This window comes from Ranitomeya variabilis, chromosome 4, assembly GCF_051348905.1.
Source record: "Ranitomeya variabilis isolate aRanVar5 chromosome 4, aRanVar5.hap1, whole genome shotgun sequence".
NCBI classification, from domain to species: domain Eukaryota; kingdom Metazoa; phylum Chordata; class Amphibia; order Anura; family Dendrobatidae; genus Ranitomeya; species Ranitomeya variabilis.
Genome location: NC_135235.1, coordinates 396,601,398 through 396,622,665, shown reverse-complemented (window position 1 = coordinate 396,622,665; position 21,268 = coordinate 396,601,398). Strand labels below are relative to the sequence as shown.

Sequence of the window (21,268 nt, the reverse complement as noted above, 5' to 3'; positions counted from 1 at the left end):
CAGATGAGACATCCACCTCCATGATAAATGGCTTATCAACATCGGGGCGATTTAGGATGGGAGCACTAGCGAAGTGTGACTTAATGGAGTTAAAGGCCTTGGAGACCTCCTCAGACCACAATTTGGGATTTGCTCCCTTCTTGGTGAGGGCAACCAAGGGAGCTACCAAAGTTGAGAAGTGTGGAATGAACTGGCGATAATAATTAATGAACCCCATAAAGCGCTGCACCGCTTTAAGAGAATGGGGTTCCTGCCAGTCCATCACAGCCAGTAGTTTGGCAGGATCCATAGCCAATCCCTGGGCGGAGATGATATAGCCAAGGAAAGGTAAGGACTCCTGCTCAAACACACACTTCTCCAACTTGGCATAGAGGGATTTTGCCCATAGGAGATTGAAGACTTTGCAAACATCTCTCCGGTGGGAGTCAATATCTGGAGAGTAGATGAGAATATCATCCAGATAGACTACGACCGAGGTGGAGAGCATATCCTGTAAGATGTCGTTCACAAAGTCTTGGAAAATGGCTGGGGCATTGCAGAGCCCGAAGGGCATCACCAGATATTCATAGTGCCCATCCCTGGTGTTAAAAGCCGTCTTCCATTCGTCACCCTCATGGATGCGAATCAGATTGTAAGCACCCCGCAGATCTAATTTAGTAAATACCCTTGCTCCCCGAAGCCTATCGGAGAGCTCAGATATCAAGGGCAAAGGATACTTATTCTTAACGGTGATGGCGTTAAGACCCCTGTAATCTATGCATGGACGCAGTTCCCCATTCTTCTTCTGCACGAAGAAAAACCCAGCCCCAGTAGGTGACACTGACTTCCTGATGAACCCTCTTGACAGATTCTCTTGAATGTACTGAGACATTGCCTCCGTTTCTGGGAGAGATAACGGATAGACTCGACCCCGGGGAGGCTCAGCACCAGGCAAGAGGTCAATGGGACAGTCATAGGGGCGATGGGGTCGCCTTTTTGGAGAACATGTCCGCATAAGACCAATATTGCTTGGGGAAAGAGGATAGATCTGCGGGTACCTCTGTAGAAGCAACCTGAACGCACTCCCTCTGACACCTACCCCCACAAGATTCACCCCAACCCAAAGTTCTGCTTGAGGACCACTTGATATGAGGAGAGTGGTACCGTAGCCATGGTATCCCCAACAGGACCTCATCTATTCCCTCAGGAATGACGAGCAGAGATATAATCTCCTGATGGGATGGCGACATGGACAGAGTAAAAGGGATGGTCTGGTGTGTTATCTGTGAGGGCAGTGTCGACCCATTCACCACTCGTACCGTTACTGGTTGAGCTAGCATAACCAGGGCTATTGCGTGACGTTGGGCGAAGGCTGAAGACATAAAATTGCCCTCCGCCCCTGAATCCACGCAGAGCTCTACCGAGTGGGAGGATGAGCCTATAATAATTGTCCCCTTAAAGGACAATTTGGAGGCAAACGTCACCGTGTCTAGTGTACCTCCACCTACTACCACTAGACGCTGACGTTTCCTTGACCGCTGGGGACATCTGGTGGCAAGATGTCCTGACTGCTGGCAGACATGAAAGACCTTGAGTGCACAAGCGGTCTGGGACTTAGATCCCACTCCTGACACTTCCATGGCCTCATGTGACTCAGGAACCAGGACCGGAGATTCCAGAGGTTTGGCGAAGGTGGGAGCCAGCCGAAACCTCTGTCTACACTGGGCTAGCTCTAACTTCCGCTCGTTAAAACGGAGGTCAATACGAGTAGAGACAGTTATTAATTCCTCCAGTGTGGCAGGAATCTCCCTAGTGGCCAGAGCGTCCTTAACGTGATCAGCCTGCCCCCTCCAAAATATGGGGATAAGGGCTTTATCCGACCACTCCAGCTCAGAAGCTAATGTACGGAAGTGGACAGCAAAATGGCTGACCAAGGACACACCCTGAGTTAATGCCAGCAGTTGGAGCGCCGTGTCATGGGTGACTCGAGGTCCTAAAAAGACCTGTTTCAAAGTGCTCAGGAACAACGGAGCACTTTGCACCACATGATCGCCACACTCCCACAGCGGTGTAGCCCATTCCAACGCCCTGTCTGACAAGAGGGACACGATAAATCCCACCTTAGCCCGCTCTGTGGGAAAACGTGCAGCCAAGAGCTCGAGGTAAATAGAGCACTGACTCACGAATCCCCTACAGGATTTGCTATCTCCAGAAAATTTTTATGGTAGTGGGAGGCGAGATAATGTTGGAACAGGGGTGGCAGTGGACAAGGTTGCTGCAGCCACGCTAGCAGCCTGTACAGCAACCGCGGTTACATCCACAGCTGAGGTTGAGCTCTCGAGAGCCGCCAACCTACCCTCCAGCTGCTGGATATACCGCAAAGATTGCTGAATGTCCGCCGTTTACTAGCCAGACCCTGGCGCTAGTATTATGTTAGGGCTAGCGGAACGCACCAAATGAATATAGAGATTTTATTATAATAGATGCGTTCGCAGCCCGGGGTCCACCGTGCAGGCGAACCTGCTGCTAGCAAACGCCGGAACTATATGGCGGTATGAGCTAACTCTGTTACTTCACAGAATAGCTGTGAACTCAAAGCACTGCACCCTGTTAGACCTCACAGTGGCACAGGCTAACTACCCAAATGAGAGCAGTCAGTGGTCATGCACGCACACAAAACTCCTAGCCGGAGGTGCCAGCATTCTAGGGGCTTATTTCAGCCAGGTCCCTGAATACACAAACACACAAACTCCTCGCCGGAGGTGCCAGAATTCTAGGGGCTTATTTCAGCCGGGTCCCTGAACACAATTATACATGACCACACTGGTGCAAAGTACATAACTTAGAACAATACTAGCCTTAAATAGTTGCAGCACGTACAGGACCTTCCTAGAAGGACCAATGAGAGGCTGCCACAGAGCGTGAGCACCTACAGGACTTTCCTGAAGGACTAATTGCCTAAGCTGCAGTATCTGATCATGTGACCCTCGATCTCCACTGAGAGATCTTACTCTGGGCATGCTCAGAACAAGAAAATCAGTACTTAGTCCCAGAAGCATCTGCTCGCCGCTGCCCAGCACTGACTTCAATGGCAGAAGCAGGGAAAGCAGCAGTAACTCTTTGTACAGAGTCAGACTGAGCGAGACGCTGGGACCGACGTCTCCGCTGAGCAGGCTCCACTGCGGCAGGAGAAGAATGGGAGACCGCAGCGGAGATGGACCGAGATTCCCCCTGTGCAGAGGCGGGAACTCGACCCCTAACATTACCCTTGTGAAAATAAGAATTTGTGGGCAAAAATTTGATTTTTTTTTATTTTCACGGCTCTACGTTATAAACTTCTGTGAAGCACTTGGGGGTTCATAAAGGTCAACACACATCTAGATAAGTTCCTTAAAGGGTCTAGTTTCCAAAATGGTGTCACTTGTGGGGGTTTCTACTGTTTAGGCACATCAGGGGCTCTCCAAACGCGACATGGCGTCCGATCTCAATTGCAGCCAATTCTGCAATGAAAATGTCAAACGGCGCTCCTTCTCTTCCAATCCCTGCCGTGCGCCCAAACAGTGGTTTACCCCCACATATGGGGTATCGGCGTATTAAGGAGAAATTACACAACAAATTTTGTGGTTCATTTTCTCTTTTTACCCTTGTGAAAATAAAAAAAATTGTTCTGAATAAAATGTTTGCAAAAAAAGTTAAATGTTCATTTTTTCCTTCCACATTGTTTCAGTTGCTGTGAAGCACGTCAAGGGTTAATAAACTTCTTGAATGTGGTTTTGAGCACCTTGAGGGGTGTAGTTTTTAGAATGGTGTCAAGTTCAGATATTTTCTGTCATGTACACCCCTCAAAGTGACTTTAAATGTGAGATGGTCCCTAAAAAAAATGGTTTTGTAAATTTTGTTGTAAAAATGAGAAATCGCTGGTCAACTTTTAACCTTTATCACTTCCTAACAAAAAAAATGTTGTTTCCGAAATTTTGCTGATGTAAAGTAGATATGTGGACAATGTTATTTATTTACTATTTTGTGTGACATATCTCTCTGATTTAAGGGCATAAAAATTCAAATCTTGAAAATTGCAAAATTTAAAAAATTTTCACCATATTTCCATTTTTTTCATAAATCATCGCAAGTCATATCGAAGAAATTTTATGACTATCATGAAGTACAATATGTCACGAAAAAACATTCTCAGAATCAGTGGGATCCGTTAAAGGGTTCCAGAGTTCTAACCTCATAAAGTGACAGTGGTCAGAATTGTAAAAATTGTCCTGGTCATTAGGTACCAAATTGGCTCTGTCACTAAGGGGTTAAAAGGCATAAACCACTGAGGACTCTCAATTCCAAATATTAGTCTATCTACTGGCTAACACGGTACAAAGATATATATCTTTCCTGTACCTCATAAAGTGACACTGGTCAGAATTGTAAAATGTAAAAGGTGAAAACAGGCTTGGAAGTAAAGGGGTTAAAATGGAAATAACAATTCTACTGCTTATGCAGATGATTTATTTCTGAAAAAAATGAAAATGAAAAATAATAATCCACTAATCCACTAATAATCCAAAATACAATCTATCATGAAAAATCAGCCTCAGAATGGTTGGGATGTGTAATGAGATTCCCAAGCTATTACTATATAAAGTAACACATCAGATTCTGAAAAAGAGGCTGCACCCTAATGTCCCGAAAAGAGGCTAAACAGAGTTGTAAATGTATATTATATTCACACAGAGCACTTTATGAAGTTCATTTGCTACATCTCCAGTACATTCATACCTGAGGATCTTCTTTGGAATGAGATCTAAGTGCATAGACTCCAACCAATGCAGTTAAAAGGGAAAGTAGGAGTATCAGTATGTTCATAGCAATTAGGGAGTAGTAAAGTGGAATAGCACCGGCCTGGAAACAGGAGGCAAAGACATTTTTGTCACTTAATGTTTATGTTCCACAATCAAACAATTCTAACATGGATATTAAGGGGAATTAAATGGGAAATATTCCATAACTATTATTTCCCAAAAGCAATGATTTCTGGAGGATATTTTTCAAGGTAGGTTAATCCCATAACGCAATCCCAATCTCTTGTGTTCGAAATTCAGATTTACTTACATATGTTTCGCAGAAAGGACGAAAGCATTTTATTTCCTCAAGGTCAAGAACACTAAATGCAATTGCAGTAGCGCAGAAAATCCATGTTATAATTTTAGAGCAAATTATAGTCTTCACCTAGATCAAAAAAATCAAGTACAAATATTATAAAGGTAATATGGCTTATCCATGGTTTCCATATATTTTTAGTTTTCATTTTCAATGCATTATGGGTAGTTAGTTACATAATATTCATTATAAATTATTCACGATGTCCTGAAATAAAGCATATTGCTGTACACTGAAGATTGAGCTTACACTCAAATTCCATTTTCTCAAAAGTGCACTTTGGTCAATTATTGGAATCTATTTATATGTAGTTATGGGATGAGGAAAATACTTACTCATACTCATTTACACAAAAATGGTGATGAATACTGGCAATCAGATATGCAATGCCAGAGATATTTTTTATTTTATTTCACTCCTTTATATGTCACCAGTGATTTCCACAGCTGTTCACCGATATCACCAAAAGAGATGAGCGAACAGTTCGACAAATGTATCCGAACCCCATTAGATTCAATGGGATGCAAAACCAAATACATAGACAACACCTTAAAGGGAACCTGTCACCAACAAAATCGAAGGTGAGCTAAGCCCACTGGCATCAGGGGCTTATCTACAGCATTCTGGAATGCTGTAGATAGGCCCCCGATGTATCCTGAAAGATGAGAAAAAGAGGTTAGATTATATTCACCCAGGGGCGGTCCCGGTTCTGTTCTGGTCCGATGGGCATCGCGGTCCGGTCCGGGGCTTCCCATCTTCTTACGATTATGTCCTCTGCTTGTCTTCACGCTGTGGCTCCGGCGCAGGCGTACTGATTTGCCCTGTTGAGGGCAGAGCAAAATACTGCAGTGTGCAGGCACCAGGAAAGGTCAGAGAGGCCCGACGCCTGCGCACTGCAGTACTTTGCTCTGCCCTCAACAGGGCAGACAAAGTATGCCTGCGCCAGAGCCTCAGCATGAAGACAAGAAGAGCCACCCACAGCTCATATCCCATAGCCTCCCACAACCCACTATCAGATCTATACTCATAGGGAAATTCACCATGATTAAAAGGAACTGTAGAAGCCAAGATAAACTGGACAAGGAAATAGTGGGATCTTGTCACAAACTTAAACAAAGGGGATATCTTCCATGGATATTAAATGGGGAGTCTAGTATTGTTTAAAATAAAAATAGACAAGGATTATTATTAAAAAAAAATATCTAATAACTCAAATTTAACTACTAAACCAACTTTATTTATTCAATATAGCCTACAGTTTAATCAGACAAAACATATTATTTCAAAGTTATTGCCCATTCTATACGAATACCCCATCATATTTTCCATTCTGGAACCAGGCTGCTCTATTATGGCAAAAAGAGCACCTAAAATTGGAAATATTGTGTCCCCAAGCTATTTTTCATCACAGAAAAAACATGGCTTTCATGCAAGGGATTTTATAGGTGCGAAAATGCAAGGTACAGTGCTTTACTGAAACATTTAAAAATCATGACAATACATCCAGTTTTAACATCAAAGATTTTTTTAACTGTAACAAGCAGGATGTCATCAATTTCACTCTTTGTCATAAAATGTATGTAGGTTGCACTTCACGCAAATTCAAAGTCCGTATTTCAGAACACATTGCAGATGTAATCAGCTCAAGTAATACTAACCACACCATCTCATGCATGTAATCACTTCATTGTTTACACCATAGATTTCTTCTGTCTTCTGGCAGTGGACAAGTTAAGAGACTTATTGAGGGGGAGATCACAGGAGACCTCTACTTACCAGTAGGGTTGAGCGAAACGGGTCGTTCATTTTCAAAAGTCGCCGACTTTTGGCAAAGTCGGCGTCTCATGAAACCGAGCCGATCCCAGCGTTGCATTGGCCATGCGGTACGCGACTTTCGCGCCAAAGTCGCGTTTCAATGACGCGAAAAGCGCCATTTCTCAGCCAATGAAGGTGAACGCAGAGTGTGGGCAGCGTGATGACATAGATCTCAGTCCCCACCATCTTAGAGAAGGGCATTGCAGTGATTGGCTTGCTTTCTGCGGCATCACAGGGGCTATAAAGGGGCGTTCCCGCCGACCGCCATCTTACTGCTGCTGATCTGAGCGTAGGGAGAGGTTGCTGCCGCTTCTTCAGAAGCAGGGATAGTGATAGGCAGGGTACATAAAGCTGCAAACTGCTTGTGCTGTAGCGATTTCCACTGTCCAACAACACCTTTTGTTTGCAGGGACAGTGGAAGCTAAATTTTTTTTTCCTCAGCGCTGTCGCTCATTGGGCTGCCCTAGAAGGCTCCCTGACCCTGATAGCTGCAGTGCTGTGCCTGTGTGTGTACGACGCTGTGCAAACCAACTGCTTTTTTCAAAGCACAAATCCTCTTGTTCCTTCCTTTCTGCACAGCTATCTTTTTTGTTTGTCCACACTTTTTATTTAATTTGTGCATCAGTCCACTCCTTATTGCTGCCTGCCATACCTGGCTGAGATTACTGCAGGGAGATAGTAATTGTAGGACAGTCCCTGTTTTTTTTTTTTGTGGGAGATTAAGATTGGCATTTCTGCTAGAGTGCCATCCCTGTGTGTGCCATCTCTCACTCAGTGGGCCATAGAAAGCCTATTAATTTTTTTGCTTGATTTGGGTTCTAAAATCTACCTGAAAAAAAATCACTACATCAATCAGTGGGAGAAAAATATTGGCCTCAGGGCTTGTGTGCCACTCCTGACTCCTGTGTGTGCCATCTCTCACTCAGTGGGCCATAGAAAGCCTTTTTTTTTTATTATTTGGTTTCTAAAGTCTCCCTGAAAAAAAAAAAAAAAAATTCAAACAGTGGGAGATTAATATTGCCCTTTCTGCTTGTGTGCCACTCCTGACTCCTGTGTGTGCCATCTCTCACTCAGTGGGCCATAGAGAGCCTATTTATTTTTTTGCTTGATTTGGGTTCTAAAATCTACCTGAAAAAAATCACTACATCAATCAGTGGGAGAAAAATATTGGCCTCAGGGCTTGTGTGCCACTCCTGACTCCTGTGTGTGCCATCTCTCACTCAGTGGGCCATAGAAAGCCTATTTATTTTTTATTATTTGGTTTCTAAAGTCTCCCTGAAAAAAAAAATTCAAACAGTGGGAGATTAATATTGCCCTTTCTGCTTGTGTGCCACTCCTGACTCCTGTGTGTGCCATCTCTCACTCAGTGGGCCATAGAAAGCCTATTAATTATTTTGCTTGATTTGGGTTCTAAAATCTACCTGAAAAAAAATCACTACATCAATCAGTGGGAGAAAAATATTGGCCTCAGGGCTTGTGTGCCACTCCTGACTCCTGTGTGTGCCATCTCTCACTCAGTGGGCCATAGAAAGCCTATTTATTTTTTTGCTTGATTTGGGTTCTAAAATCTACCTGAAAAAAAATCACTACATCAATCAGTGGGAGAAAAATATTGGCCTCAGGGCTTGTGTGCCACTCCTGACTCCTGTGTGTGCCATCTCTCACTCAGTGGGCCATAGAAAGCCTATTTATTTTTTTGCTTGATTTGGGTTCTAAAATCTACCTGAAAAAAAATCACTACATCAATCAGTGGGAGAAAAATATTGGCCTCAGGGCTTGTGTGCCACTCCTGACTCCTGTGTGTGCCATCTCTCACTCAGTGGGCCATAGAAAGCCTATTTATTTTTTTGCTTGATTTGGGTTCTAAAATCTACCTGAAAAAAAATCACTACATCAATCAGTGGGAGAAAAATATTGGCCTCAGGGCTTGTGTGCCACTCCTGACTCCTGTGTGTGCCATCTCTCACTCAGTGGGCCATAGAAAGCCTATTTATTTTTTTGCTTGATTTGGGTTCTAAAATCTACCTGAAAAAAAATCACTACATCAATCAGTGGGAGAAAAATATTGCCCTCAGGGCTTGTGTGCCACTCCTGACTCCTGTGTGTGCCATCTCTCACTCAGTGGGCCATAGAAAGCCTATTTATTTTTTTGCTTGATTTGGGTTCTAAAATCTACCTGAAAAAAAATCACTACATCAATCAGTGGGAGAAAAATATTGGCCTCAGGGCTTGTGTGCCACTCCTGACTCCTGTGTGTGCCATCTCTCACTCAGTGGGCCATAGAAAGCCTATTTATTTTTTTGCTTGATTTGGGTTCTAAAATCTACCTGAAAAAAAAATCACTACATCAATCAGTGGGAGAAAAATATTGGCCTCAGGGCTTGTGTGCCACTCCTGACTCCTGTGTGTGCCATCTCTCACTCAGTGGGCCATAGAAAGCCTATTTATTTATTTTTTTTTGGTTTCTAAAGTCTCCCTGAAAAAGAAAAAAAAAAGAAAACAGTGGGAGATTAATATTGACCTTTCTGCTTGTGTGCCACTCCTGACTCCTGTGTGTGCCATCTCTCACTCAGTGGGCCATAGAAAGCCTATTTATTTTTTATTATTTGGTTTCTAAAGTCTCCCTGAAAAAGAAAAAAAAAATAAAACAGTGGGAGATTAATATTGCCCTTTCTGCTTGTGTGCCACTCCTGACTCCCGTGTGTGCCATCTCTCACTCAGTGGGCCATAGAAAGCCTATTTATTTTTTATTATTTGGTTTCTAAAGTCTCCCTGAAAAAGAAAAAAAAATAAAACAGTGGGAGATTATTATTGCCCTTTCTGCTTGTGGACCACTCCTGACTCCTGTGTGTGCCATCTCTCACTCAGTGGGCCATAGAAAGCCTATTTATTTTTTATTATTTGGTTTCTAAAGTCTCCCTGAAAAAGAAAAAAAAAATAAAACAGTGGGAGATTAATATTGACATTTGTGCTTGAGTGACAGTCCTGCGTGTGTGGCATTTCTGTGATTTGGTGCCACAGAAAACAGAGTGTGTAACATTGTGCCTGATTTTTCTTGTGGTCTCACCAACCTGTTAAGGGATATTGAAATCATACTGAAGTTATAGCTCACCGTGTAAGTTGTTTGACAGCAACAAATAAAGTTACTTAGGTTAAGTTTTTAAAACAATGAGGAAGTCTGGTGCAAGAGGTCGTCGTGGCCGTGGGCGTTCATTGTCAGCTGGTAATGATGGTAGTGGTAGTGGAGCATCAGGTGGTCGTGGGGATAAAAATATTCCACCTAAGTCTGGAGCTGTGGAGCCAGTTTCGTCGTCTGGCTACACAAGGCCTCGAACGCTCTCTTTTCTGGGAGTAGGAAAACCGCTTTTAAAGGCGGAGCAGCAACAGCAAGTTTTGGCTTACATTGCAGACTCAGCCTCTAGCTCTTTTGCCTCCTCTTCCGAAACTGGTAAATGTAAAAGCAGCGCGTCGCTTGTGGATGTTCACGGTCAGGGACAAGTCGCTTCCTTGTCCTCCTCAGCAAAAACTACAACAAGAGAGAAGGATGCAGCAGGCGACACAACGGGTCACTCCATGGAGCTCTTTACACATACCGTCCCTGGCTTAGAAAGTGAAACATTTAACAGGCCATGCCCATTACAAGTATATTCTGACATGGAGTGCACTGATGCACAGCCACAGCCAGAGTACTATGCTGCTCCTTTGACTCAGACCACCACATTGCCCTCTCAGGGTACAGATCCACAATCAGACCCTGATGAGACTATGTTGCCCCGCCACGAACGCTATACCACCGACCGACACAGTGACACAGACGAAGTTGCACACGAGCTCGAAGAGGAGGTAATAGATGACCCAGTTATTGACCCCGATTGGCAGCCATTGGGGGAACAGGGTGCAGGCGGCAGTAGTTCAGAAGCGGAGGTGGAGGAGGGGCCGCAGCAGGCATCAACATCGCAACAGGTTCCATCTGCCGGGCCCGTATCTGGCCCAAAACGCGTGTCAAAGCCAAAACCTGTTGGAGCACAGCGTTGCCATCCGGTTAAAGCTCAGTCTGCAATCCCTGAAAAGGGATCCGAGTCTAGGAAGAGTGCAGTCTGGCATTTTTTTAAACAACATCCAACTGATCAGCGCAAAGTCATCTGTCAAAAATGTTCAACTAGCTTAAGCAGAGGTCAGAATCTGAAAAGTCTAAATACTAGTTGCATGCATAGACACTTAACCACCATGCATTTTCAAGCCTGGACTAACTACCAAACGTCCCTCAAGGTTGTAGCACCCTCGGCCAATGAAGCTAGTCAGCAACGCAACATCCCTTCCGTCACTGTAAGGCCACCATTTTCCGCACCACCGGCAGTATCTGTGCAGGGTTCTTTGCCAGCCAAAAGCAGTCAGGGTCAGGGAATCACCAGTTTTGTAGGAGGAAATATTGCATCTAGGGCACCGGCGGAAACAATACCGTCTCCAACCGTCTCTCAGTCTGCCATGTACACCGGCACACCCGAAAGTTCCGCGATCTCCAGCTCTCCAGTCCAGCTCACCCTACATGAGACTCTGGTTAGGAAAAGGAAGTACTTATCCTCGCATCCGCGTACACAGGGTTTTATGTCATGATTCTCAATGGCGAGAGAACATAGCCCAGCATATATGAGAACTAGCTCTTGGAAGATGGAAACTATACTGACCATGAACTAAACCTGCCGCACAACTAGAAGTGGCCGGGTAGCATGCCTACGTTTTTTAACCCTAGATGCCCAGCGCCAGCCGGAGAACTACCTAATCCTAGCAGAGGAAAAGACAGTCCTGGCTCACCTCTAGAGAAATTTTCCCAAAAGGCAGACAGAGGCCCCCACATATATTGGCGGTGATTTTAGATGAAATGACAAACGTAGTATGAAAATAGGTTTAGCAAAATCGAGGTCCGCTTTCTAGATAGCAGGAAGACAGAAAGGACACTTTCATGGTCAGCAGAAAACCCTATCAAAACACCATCCAGAAATTCCTTTAAGACTCTAGTATTAACTCATAACACCAGAGTGGCAATTTCCGATCACAAGAGCTTTCCAGACACAGTAACGAAACAGCAGCTGTGAACAGGAACAAAATGCAAAAACACACAAGGACAAAAGTCCAACTTAGCTGGGAGTTGTCTAGTAGCAGGAACAAGCACAGAAGGCTTCTGATTACATTGTTGACCGGCAAGAAACTGACAGAGGAGCAAGGTTATATAGCGACTCCCACATCCTGATAGGAGCAGGTGAACAGAGGGGATGATGCACACAAGTTCAATTCCACAAGTGGCCACCGGGGGAGCCCAGAATCCAATTTCACAACAGTACCCCCCCCTCAAGGAGGGGGCACCGAACCCTCACCAGAACCACCAGGGCGATCAGGATGAGCCCTATGAAAGGCACGGACAAGATCGGAGGCATGAACATCAGAGGCAGTGACCCAAGAATTATCCTCCTGACCGTATCCCTTCCATTTGACCAGATACTGGAGTCTCCGTCTGGAAACACGAGAGTCTAAGATCTTTTCCACAACGTACTCCAACTCACCCTCAACCAACACCGGAGCAGGAGGCTCAACGGAAGGCACAACCGGTACCTCATACCTGCGCAACAATGACCGATAAAAAACATTATGAATCGAAAAGGATGCAGGGAGGTCCAAACGGAAGGACACAGGGTTAAGAATCTCCAATATCTTGTACGGGCCGATGAACCGAGGCTTAAACTTAGGAGAAGAAACCCTCATAGGGACAAAACGAGAAGACAACCACACCAAGTCCCCAACACAAAGCCGAGGACCAACACGACGACGGCGGTTGGCAAAAAGCTGAGTCTTCTCCTGGGACAACTTCAAATTGTCCACCACCTGCCCCCAAATCTGATGCAACCTCTCCACCACAGCATCCACTCCAGGACAATCCGAAGATTCCACTTGACCGGAGGAAAATCGAGGATGAAACCCCAAATTACAGAAAAACGGGGACACCAAGGTGGCAGAGCTGGCCCGATTATTGAGGGCGAACTCCGCCAAAGGCAAAAAAGCAACCCAATCATCCTGATCCGCAGACACAAAACACCTCAAATATGTCTCCAAGGTCTGATTAGTCCGCTCGGTCTGGCCATTAGTCTGAGGATGGAAAGCAGACGAAAAAGACAAATCTATGCCCATCCTAGCACAGAATGCCCGCCAAAATCTAGACACGAATTGGGTCCCTCTGTCAGAAACGATATTCTCAGGAATACCATGCAAACGAACAACATTTTGAAAAAACAGAGTAACCAATTCGGAAGAAGAAGGCAACTTAGGCAAGGGAACCAGATGGACCATCTTAGAGAAACGGTCACACACCACCCAGATGACAGACATCTTCTGAGAAACAGGCAGATCCGAAATAAAATCCATCGAGATGTGCGTCCAAGGCCTCTTCGGGATAGGCAAGGGCAACAACAATCCACTAGCCCGAGAACAACAAGGCTTGGCCCGAGCACAAACGTCACAAGACTGCACAAAGCCTCGTACATCTCGTGACAGGGAAGGCCACCAGAAGGACCTTGCCACCAAATCCCTGGTACCAAAGATTCCAGGATGACCTGCCAACGCAGAAGAATGAACCTCAGAAATGACTTTACTGGTCCAATCATCAGGAACAAACAGTCTACCAGGTGGGCAACGATCAGGTCTATCCGCCTGAAACTCCTGCAAGGCCCGCCGCAGGTCTGGAGAAACGGCAGACAATATCACTCCATCTTTAAGGATACCTGTGGGCTCAGAATTACCAGGGGAGTCAGGCTCAAAACTCCTAGAAAGGGCATCCGCCTTAACATTCTTAGAACCCGGTAGGTACGACACCACAAAATTAAACCGAGAGAAAAACAACGACCAGCGCGCCTGTCTAGGATTCAGGCGCCTGGCAGACTCAAGGTAAATTAAATTTTTGTGGTCAGTCAATACCACCACCTGATGTCTGGCCCCCTCAAGCCAGTGACGCCACTCCTCAAAAGCCCACTTCATGGCCAAAAGCTCCCGATTCCCAATATCATAATTCCGCTCGGCGGGCGAAAATTTACGGGAAAAAAAAGCACAAGGTCTCATCACGGAGCAGTCGGAACTTCTCTGCGACAACACCGCCCCAGCTCCGATTTCAGAAGCGTCGACCTCAACCTGAAAAGGAAGAGCAACATCAGGCTGACGCAACACTGGGGCGGAAGAAAAGCGGCGCTTGAGCTCCCGAAAGGCCTCCACAGCATCAGGGGACCAATCAGCAACATCAGCACCCTTCTTAGTCAAATCAGTCAATGGTTTTACAACATCAGAAAAACCAGCAATAAATCGACGATAAAAGTTAGCAAAGCCCAAAAATTTCTGAAGACTCTTAAGAGAAGAGGGTTGCGTCCAATCACCAATAGCCTGAACCTTGACAGGATCCATCTCGATGGAAGAGGGGGAAAAAATGTATCCCAAGAAAGAAATCTTTTGAACCCCAAAAACACACTTAGAACCCTTCACACACAAGGAATTAGACCGCAAAACCTGAAAAACCCTCCTGACCTGCTGGACATGAGAGTCCCAGTCATCCGAAAAAATCAGAATATCATCCAGATAAACAATCATAAATTTATCCAAATAATCGCGGAAAATGTCATGCATAAAGGACTGGAAGACTGAAGGGGCATTTGAAAGACCAAAAGGCATCACCAAATACTCAAAATGGCCCTCGGGCGTATTAAATGCGGTTTTCCACTCATCCCCCTGCTTGATTCGCACCAAATTATACGCCCCACGGAGATCAATCTTAGAGAACCACTTGGCCCCCTTTATACGAGCAAACAAATCAGTAAGCAGTGGTAACGGATATTGATATTTAACCGTGATTTTATTCAAAAGTCGATAATCAATACACGGCCTCAAAGAGCCGTCTTTCTTAGACACAAAGAAAAAAACGGCTCCTAAGGGAGATGACGAAGGACGAATATGTCCCTTTTCCAAGGACTCCTTTATATATTCTCGCATAGCAGCGTGTTCAGGCACAGACAGATTAAATAAACGACCCTTAGGGTATTTACTACCCGGAATCAAGTCTATGGCACAATCGCACTCCCGGTGCGGAGGTAGTGAACCAACCTTGGGTTCTTCAAAAACGTCACGAAAGTCAGACAAGAATTCAGGAATCTCAGAGGGAATAGATGATGAAATGGAAACCAAAGGTACGTCCCCATGAGTTCCTTTACATCCCCAGCTTAACAGAGACATAGCTCTCCAGTCGAGGACTGGGTTATGAGATTGCAGCCATGGCAATCCCAGCACCAAAACATCATGTAGATTATACAGCACCAGAAAGCGAATAACCTCCTGGTGATCCGGATTAACACGCATAGTCACTTGTGTCCAGTATTGTGGTTTATTACTAGCCAATGGGGTGGAGTCAATCCCTTTCAGAGGTATCGGAGCCTCCAGTGGCTCCAAATCATACCCACAGCGTTTGGCAAAGGACCAATCCATAAGACTCAAAGCAGCGCCAGAGTCGACATAGGCATCCGCGGTAATAGATGACAAAGAACAAATCAGGGTCACAGATAGAATAAACTTAGACTGTAAAGTGCTAATTGAAACAGACTTGTCAGGCTTCTTAGTACGCTTAAAGCATGCTGATATAACATGAGTTGAATCACCACAATAGAAGCACAACCCATTTTTTCGTCTAAAATTCTGCCGCTCGCTTCTGGACAGAATTCTATCACATTGCATATTTTCTGGCGTTTTCTCAGTAGACACCGCCAAATGGTGCACAGGTTTGCGCTCCCGCAGACGCCTATCGATCTGAATAGCCATCGTCATGGACTCATTCAGACTCGCAGGCACAGGGAACCCCACCATAACATCCTTAATGGCATCAGAGAGACCTTCTCTGAAAATCGCCGCCAGGGCGCACTCATTCCACTGAGTAAGCACAGACCATTTGCGGAATTTTTGGCAGTATATTTCAGCTTCATCTTGCCCCTGAGACAAGGACATCAAGGCCTTTTCCGCCTGAAGCTCTAAATGAGGTTCCTCATAAAGCAACCCCAAGGCCAGAAAAAACGCATCCACATTGAGCAACGCAGGATCCCCTGGTGCCAATGCAAAAGCCCAGTCTTGAGGGTCGCCCCGGAGCAAGGAAATTACAATCCTGACCTGCTGTGCAGGGTCTCCGGCAGAGCGAGACTTCAGGGACAAAAACAATTTGCAATTATTTTTAAAATTTTGAAAGTGAGATCTATTCCCCGAGAAGAATTCAGGCAAAGGAATTCTAGGCTCAGACATAGGTGCATGAACAACAAAATCTTGCAAATTTTGTACCTTTGTGGCGAGATTATTCAAACCTGTAGCTACACTCTGAAGATCCATTTGAAACAGGTGAACACAGAGCCATTCAAGGATTAGAAGGAGAGAAAGAGAGGAAGGCTGCAGTATAGACAGACTAGCAAGTGATTCAATTAAGAGCACACTCAGAACTAGAGGAAAAAAAAAAAAAAAAAAAATTGTAGCAGACTTCTTTTTTCTCTCCTTTCTCAGCCAGTAATTTAACCCTTTTTTGGGCCGGTCAAACTGTCATGATTCTCAATGGCGAGAGAACATAGCCCAGCATATATGAGAACTAGCTCTTGGAAGATGGAAACTATACTGACCATGAACTAAACCTGCCGCACAACTAGAAGTGGCCGGGTAGCATGCCTACGTTTTTTAACCCTAGATGCCCAGCGCCAGCCGGAGAACTACCTAATCCTAGCAGAGGAAAAGACAGTCCTGGCTCACCTCTAGAGAAATTTTCCCAAAAGGCAGACAGAGGCCCCCACATATATTGGCGGTGATTTTAGATGAAATGACAAACGTAGTATGAAAATAGGTTTAGCAAAATCGAGGTCCGCTTTCTAGATAGCAGGAAGACAGAAAGGACACTTTCATGGTCAGCAGAAAACCCTATCAAAACACCATCCAGAAATTCCTTTAAGACTCTAGTATTAACTCATAACACCAGAGTGGCAATTTCCGATCACAAGAGCTTTCCAGACACAGTAACGAAACAGCAGCTGTGAACAGGAACAAAATGCAAAAACACACAAGGACAAAAGTCCAACTTAGCTGGGAGTTGTCTAGTAGCAGGAACAAGCACAGAAGGCTTCTGATTACATTGTTGACCGGCAAGAAACTGACAGAGGAGCAAGGTTATATAGCGACTCCCACATCCTGATAGGAGCAGGTGAACAGAGGGGATGATGCACACAAGTTCAATTCCACAAGTGGCCACCGGGGGAGCCCAGAATCCAATTTCACAACAGTTTTAACGCCCACATAGCTAGACTAATCTCGTTAGAGATGATGCCCTACCGGTTAGTTGAAAGCGAAGCTTTCAAAGCCCTGATGGAGTACGCTGAACCACGATACGAGCTACCAAGTCGACACTTTTTTTCCAGAAAAGCCATCCCAGCCCTGCACCAGCATGTTAAACAGCGCATCGTCCATGCACTCAGGCAATCTGTGAGTACAAAGGTGCACCTGACTACAGATGCATGGACCAGTAGGCATGGCCAGGGACGTTATGTGTCCATCACGGCACACTGGGTGAATGTGGTGGATGCAGGGTCCACAGGGGACATCAATTTCGGGACAGTTGTGCCTAGCCCACGGTCTAGGAAACAGTTGGCTGTAGGCGTTCGCACCCCCTCCTCCTCCTCCTCGTCCTCCTGCAGAAGCTACAGCTCTTCCACAGACTGCAGTCGGCCAACCACTCCATCGGCAGATGACACTGTTGCACACCAGTTGTCCCATTATGGGCCAGCTACTGGCAAGCGTCAGCAGGCTGTATTGGCTATGAAGTGTTTGGGCGACAACAGACACACCGCGGAAGTTCTGTCCGAGTTCTTGCAACAAGAAACGCAGTCGTGGCTGGGTACAGTAGATCTTGAGGCAGGCAAGGTAGTGAGTGATAACGGAAGGAATTTCATGGCTGCCATCTCCCTTTCCCAACTGAAACACATTCCTTGCCTGGCTCACACCTTAAACCTGGTGGTGCAGTGCTTATTGAAAACTTATCCTGGGTTCTCCGACCTGCTCCTCAAAGTGCGTGGACTTTGCTCACATATCCGACGTTCGACTGTACACTCCAGCCGTATGCAGAACTATCAGCGGTCTTTGAACCTTCCCCAGCATCGCCTAATCATAGACGTTGCAACAAGGTGGAACTCAACACTGCACATGCTTCAGAGACTGTGCCAACAGAGGCGGGCTGTTATGTTTTTGTGGGAGGATACACATACACGGGCAGGCAGTAGGATGGCAGACATGGAGTTGTCAGGTGTGCAGTGGTCGAAGATACAAGACATGTGTCAAGTCCTTCAGTGTTTTGAGGAATGCACACGGCTGGTTAGTGCAGACAACGCCATAATAAGCATGAGCATCCCCCTAATGCGTCTGCTGATGCAAAGTTTGACGCACATAAAGGATCAGGTGTCTGCACCAGAGGAAGAGGAAAGCCTTGATGACAGTCAGCCATTGTCTGGTCAGGGCAGTGTACAGGACGAGGTAGCGGGCGAAGAGGATGTGGAGGATGAGGAGGATGATGGGGATGAGTATATTTTTAATGCGGAAGCTTTCCCGGGGGCACTGGAAATTGGTTGCGTGGCAAGGCCGGGTTCTGGTTTTTTGAGGGACACAAGTGACGTAGATTTGCCTGAAACTGCCCCTCAACCAATCACAACCGGAGATTTGACAACTGGAACTTTGGCCCACATGGCGGATTATGCCTTACGTATCCTAAAAAGGGACACACGCATTACGAAAATGATGAACGATGACGATTACTGGTTGGCCTGCCTCCTTGATCCACGCTATAAAGGCAAATTGCAAAATATTATGCCACATGAGAACTTGGAACTAATATTAGCAACCAAACAATCAACTCTTGTTGACCGTTTGCTTCAGGCATTCCCAGCACACAGCGCACGTGATCGTTCTCACATGAGCTCCAGGGGGCAGCAGACTAGGAGTGTTAGGGGTGCACACATCAGAAGTGGCGTTGGACAGAGGGGTTTTCTGACCAGGTTGTGGAGTGATTTTGCTATGACCGCAGATAGGACAGGTACTGCTGCATAAATTGAAAGTGACAGGCGACAACATTTGTCCAGTATGGTTACTAACTATTTTTCATCCCTTATCGATGTTATCCCTCAACCGTCATTCGCATTTGATTACTGGGCATCAAAATTAGACACCTGGCCAGAATTGGCAGAATATGCATTGCAGGAGCTTGCTTGCCCAGCAGCAAGTGTCCTATCAGAAAGAGTATTCAGTGCTGCAGGTTCAATATTAACCGAAAAAAGGACTCGCCTGGCTACCCAAAATGTTGATGATCTAACATTCATTAAAATGAACCACAACTGGATTTCGAAATCTTTTGCCCCACCTTGCCCGGCCGACACCTAGCTTTCCTATGAAAAGCTCTTGCCTGTATACTACTGTGAATTACTTTTCTAATGTCTAATTTTCTGCAGCTGATTGTCCTGCATACGACATGTTTACACCTCCCTAAATGGCCAAACTCCCCACACGGGGCCGTGGTATCGCGACTTGGCGCAAGCACCCGTGAGACTGCTGTTTGTCTGAAGAGGTGGGTGTGCTCGCTTTTGGTCGACGGCATTGCTACTGGGTCCCTCATAGTACAATAAAGTGTCTCTGGCGGTGGTGGTGCGCACCCAACGTCAGACACACTGTTGTAACATGAGGGGCCCTGGGCCTGTACCGCCGGCCACAAGAGAGTTCACCCACCCCCAGGTCAAACATTGCTCTACCACTTCCACAGTTATCTCTCACACTTCCACCAATGTTTAGTCTATGCGCTGACATCCTTCCATACCTGCCACTGACAATACCATTGTGTTGACATGTATGATGGTACTTAACATAGTCAGGGGCAGTGTCCTCTATTTACCACAGTAAATACTTTGCGCTAAATTAGTAGGTCTGAAACAACGCAGAGGATACCACCCCTGAACCTAATGATTGCACCCTTTAGTGTTTTTGTTGTGTTTTAATGCGAGACATTCACATTTAATTGTTGTTTTTGACTACTAACTGGCAGACACTCATTACAATCGGCCTCCGTTGACCAGACCACTGCTGCCCGTGTACCCCTGGAACCAATTATAAAGTGCCTACAGCCAGCCCATTTTATTGAGTTAGGCCTTCGAAGCCTGTCTGCGGTCCCTCCTTCCACTAGGCCTCCACTGACCAGACCACTGCTGCCCGTGTACCCCTGGAACCAATTATAAAGTGCCTACAGCCAGCCCATTTTATTGTGTTAGGCCTTCGAAGCCTGTCTGCGGTCCCTCCTTCCACTAGGCCTCCACTGACCAGACCACTGCTGCCCGTGTACCCCTGGAACCAATTATAAAGTGCCTACAGCCAGCCCATTTTATTGAGTTAGGCCTTCGAAGCCTGTCTGCGGTCCCTCCTTCCACTAGGCCTCCACTGACCAGACCACTGTCTGCGGTCCCTCCTTCCACTAGGCCTCCACTGACCAGACCACTGCTGCCCATTTACCCCTGGAACCAATTATAAAGTGCCTACAGCCAGCCCATTTTATTGAGTTAGGCCTTCGAAGCCTGTCTGCGGTCCCTCCTTCCACTAGGCCTCCACTGACCAGACCACTGTCTGCGGTCCCTCCTTCCACTAGGCCTCCACTGACCAGGCCACTGCTGCCCGTGTACCCCTGGAACCAATTATAAAGTGCCTACAGCCAGCCCATTTTATTGTGTTAGGCCTTCGAAGCCTGTCTGCGGTCCCTCCTTCCACTAGGCCTCCACTGACCAGACCACTGCTGCCCGTGTACCCCTGGAACCAATTATAAAGTGCCTACAGCCAGCCCATTGTATTGTGTTAGGCCTTCGAAGCCTGTCTGCGGTCCCTCCTTCCACTAGGCCTCCACTGACCAGACCACTGCTGCCCGTGTACCCCTGGAACCAATTATAAAGTGCCTACAGCCAGCCCATTTTATTGTGTTAGGCCTTCGAAGCCTGTCTGCGGTCCCTCCTTCCACTAGGCCTCCACTGACCAGACCACTGCTGCCCGTGTACCCCTGGAACCAATTATAAAGTGCCTACAGCCAGCCCATTTTATTGTGTTAGGCCTTCGAAGCCTGTCTGCAGTCCCTCCTTCCACTAGGCCTCCACTGACCTGACCACTGCTGCCCGTGTACCCCTGGAACCTATTTTACAGTGCCTACAGCCCGCCCATTTTAGTATGTTAGGCCTTGGAAGCCTGTCTGCGGTCC

At 46.1% G+C, this 21,268-nt stretch overlaps 1 protein-coding gene across 1 annotated transcript in view; it reads right to left on the bottom strand.

The window, feature by feature from the left end:
* LOC143764881 (membrane-spanning 4-domains subfamily A member 4A-like) overlaps nt 1–21,268 on the bottom strand; it is a 355,803-nt gene that overhangs the window by 133,921 nt on the left and 200,614 nt on the right. The window contains exons 5-6 of the mRNA XM_077250949.1: nt 5,089–5,205; nt 4,756–4,878 (exon numbers count right to left, since the gene is read on the bottom strand). Coding sequence (XP_077107064.1) covers nt 4,756–4,878; nt 5,089–5,205 — 240 coding nt within the window. The remainder of the gene's footprint in view (nt 1–4,755; nt 4,879–5,088; nt 5,206–21,268) is intronic.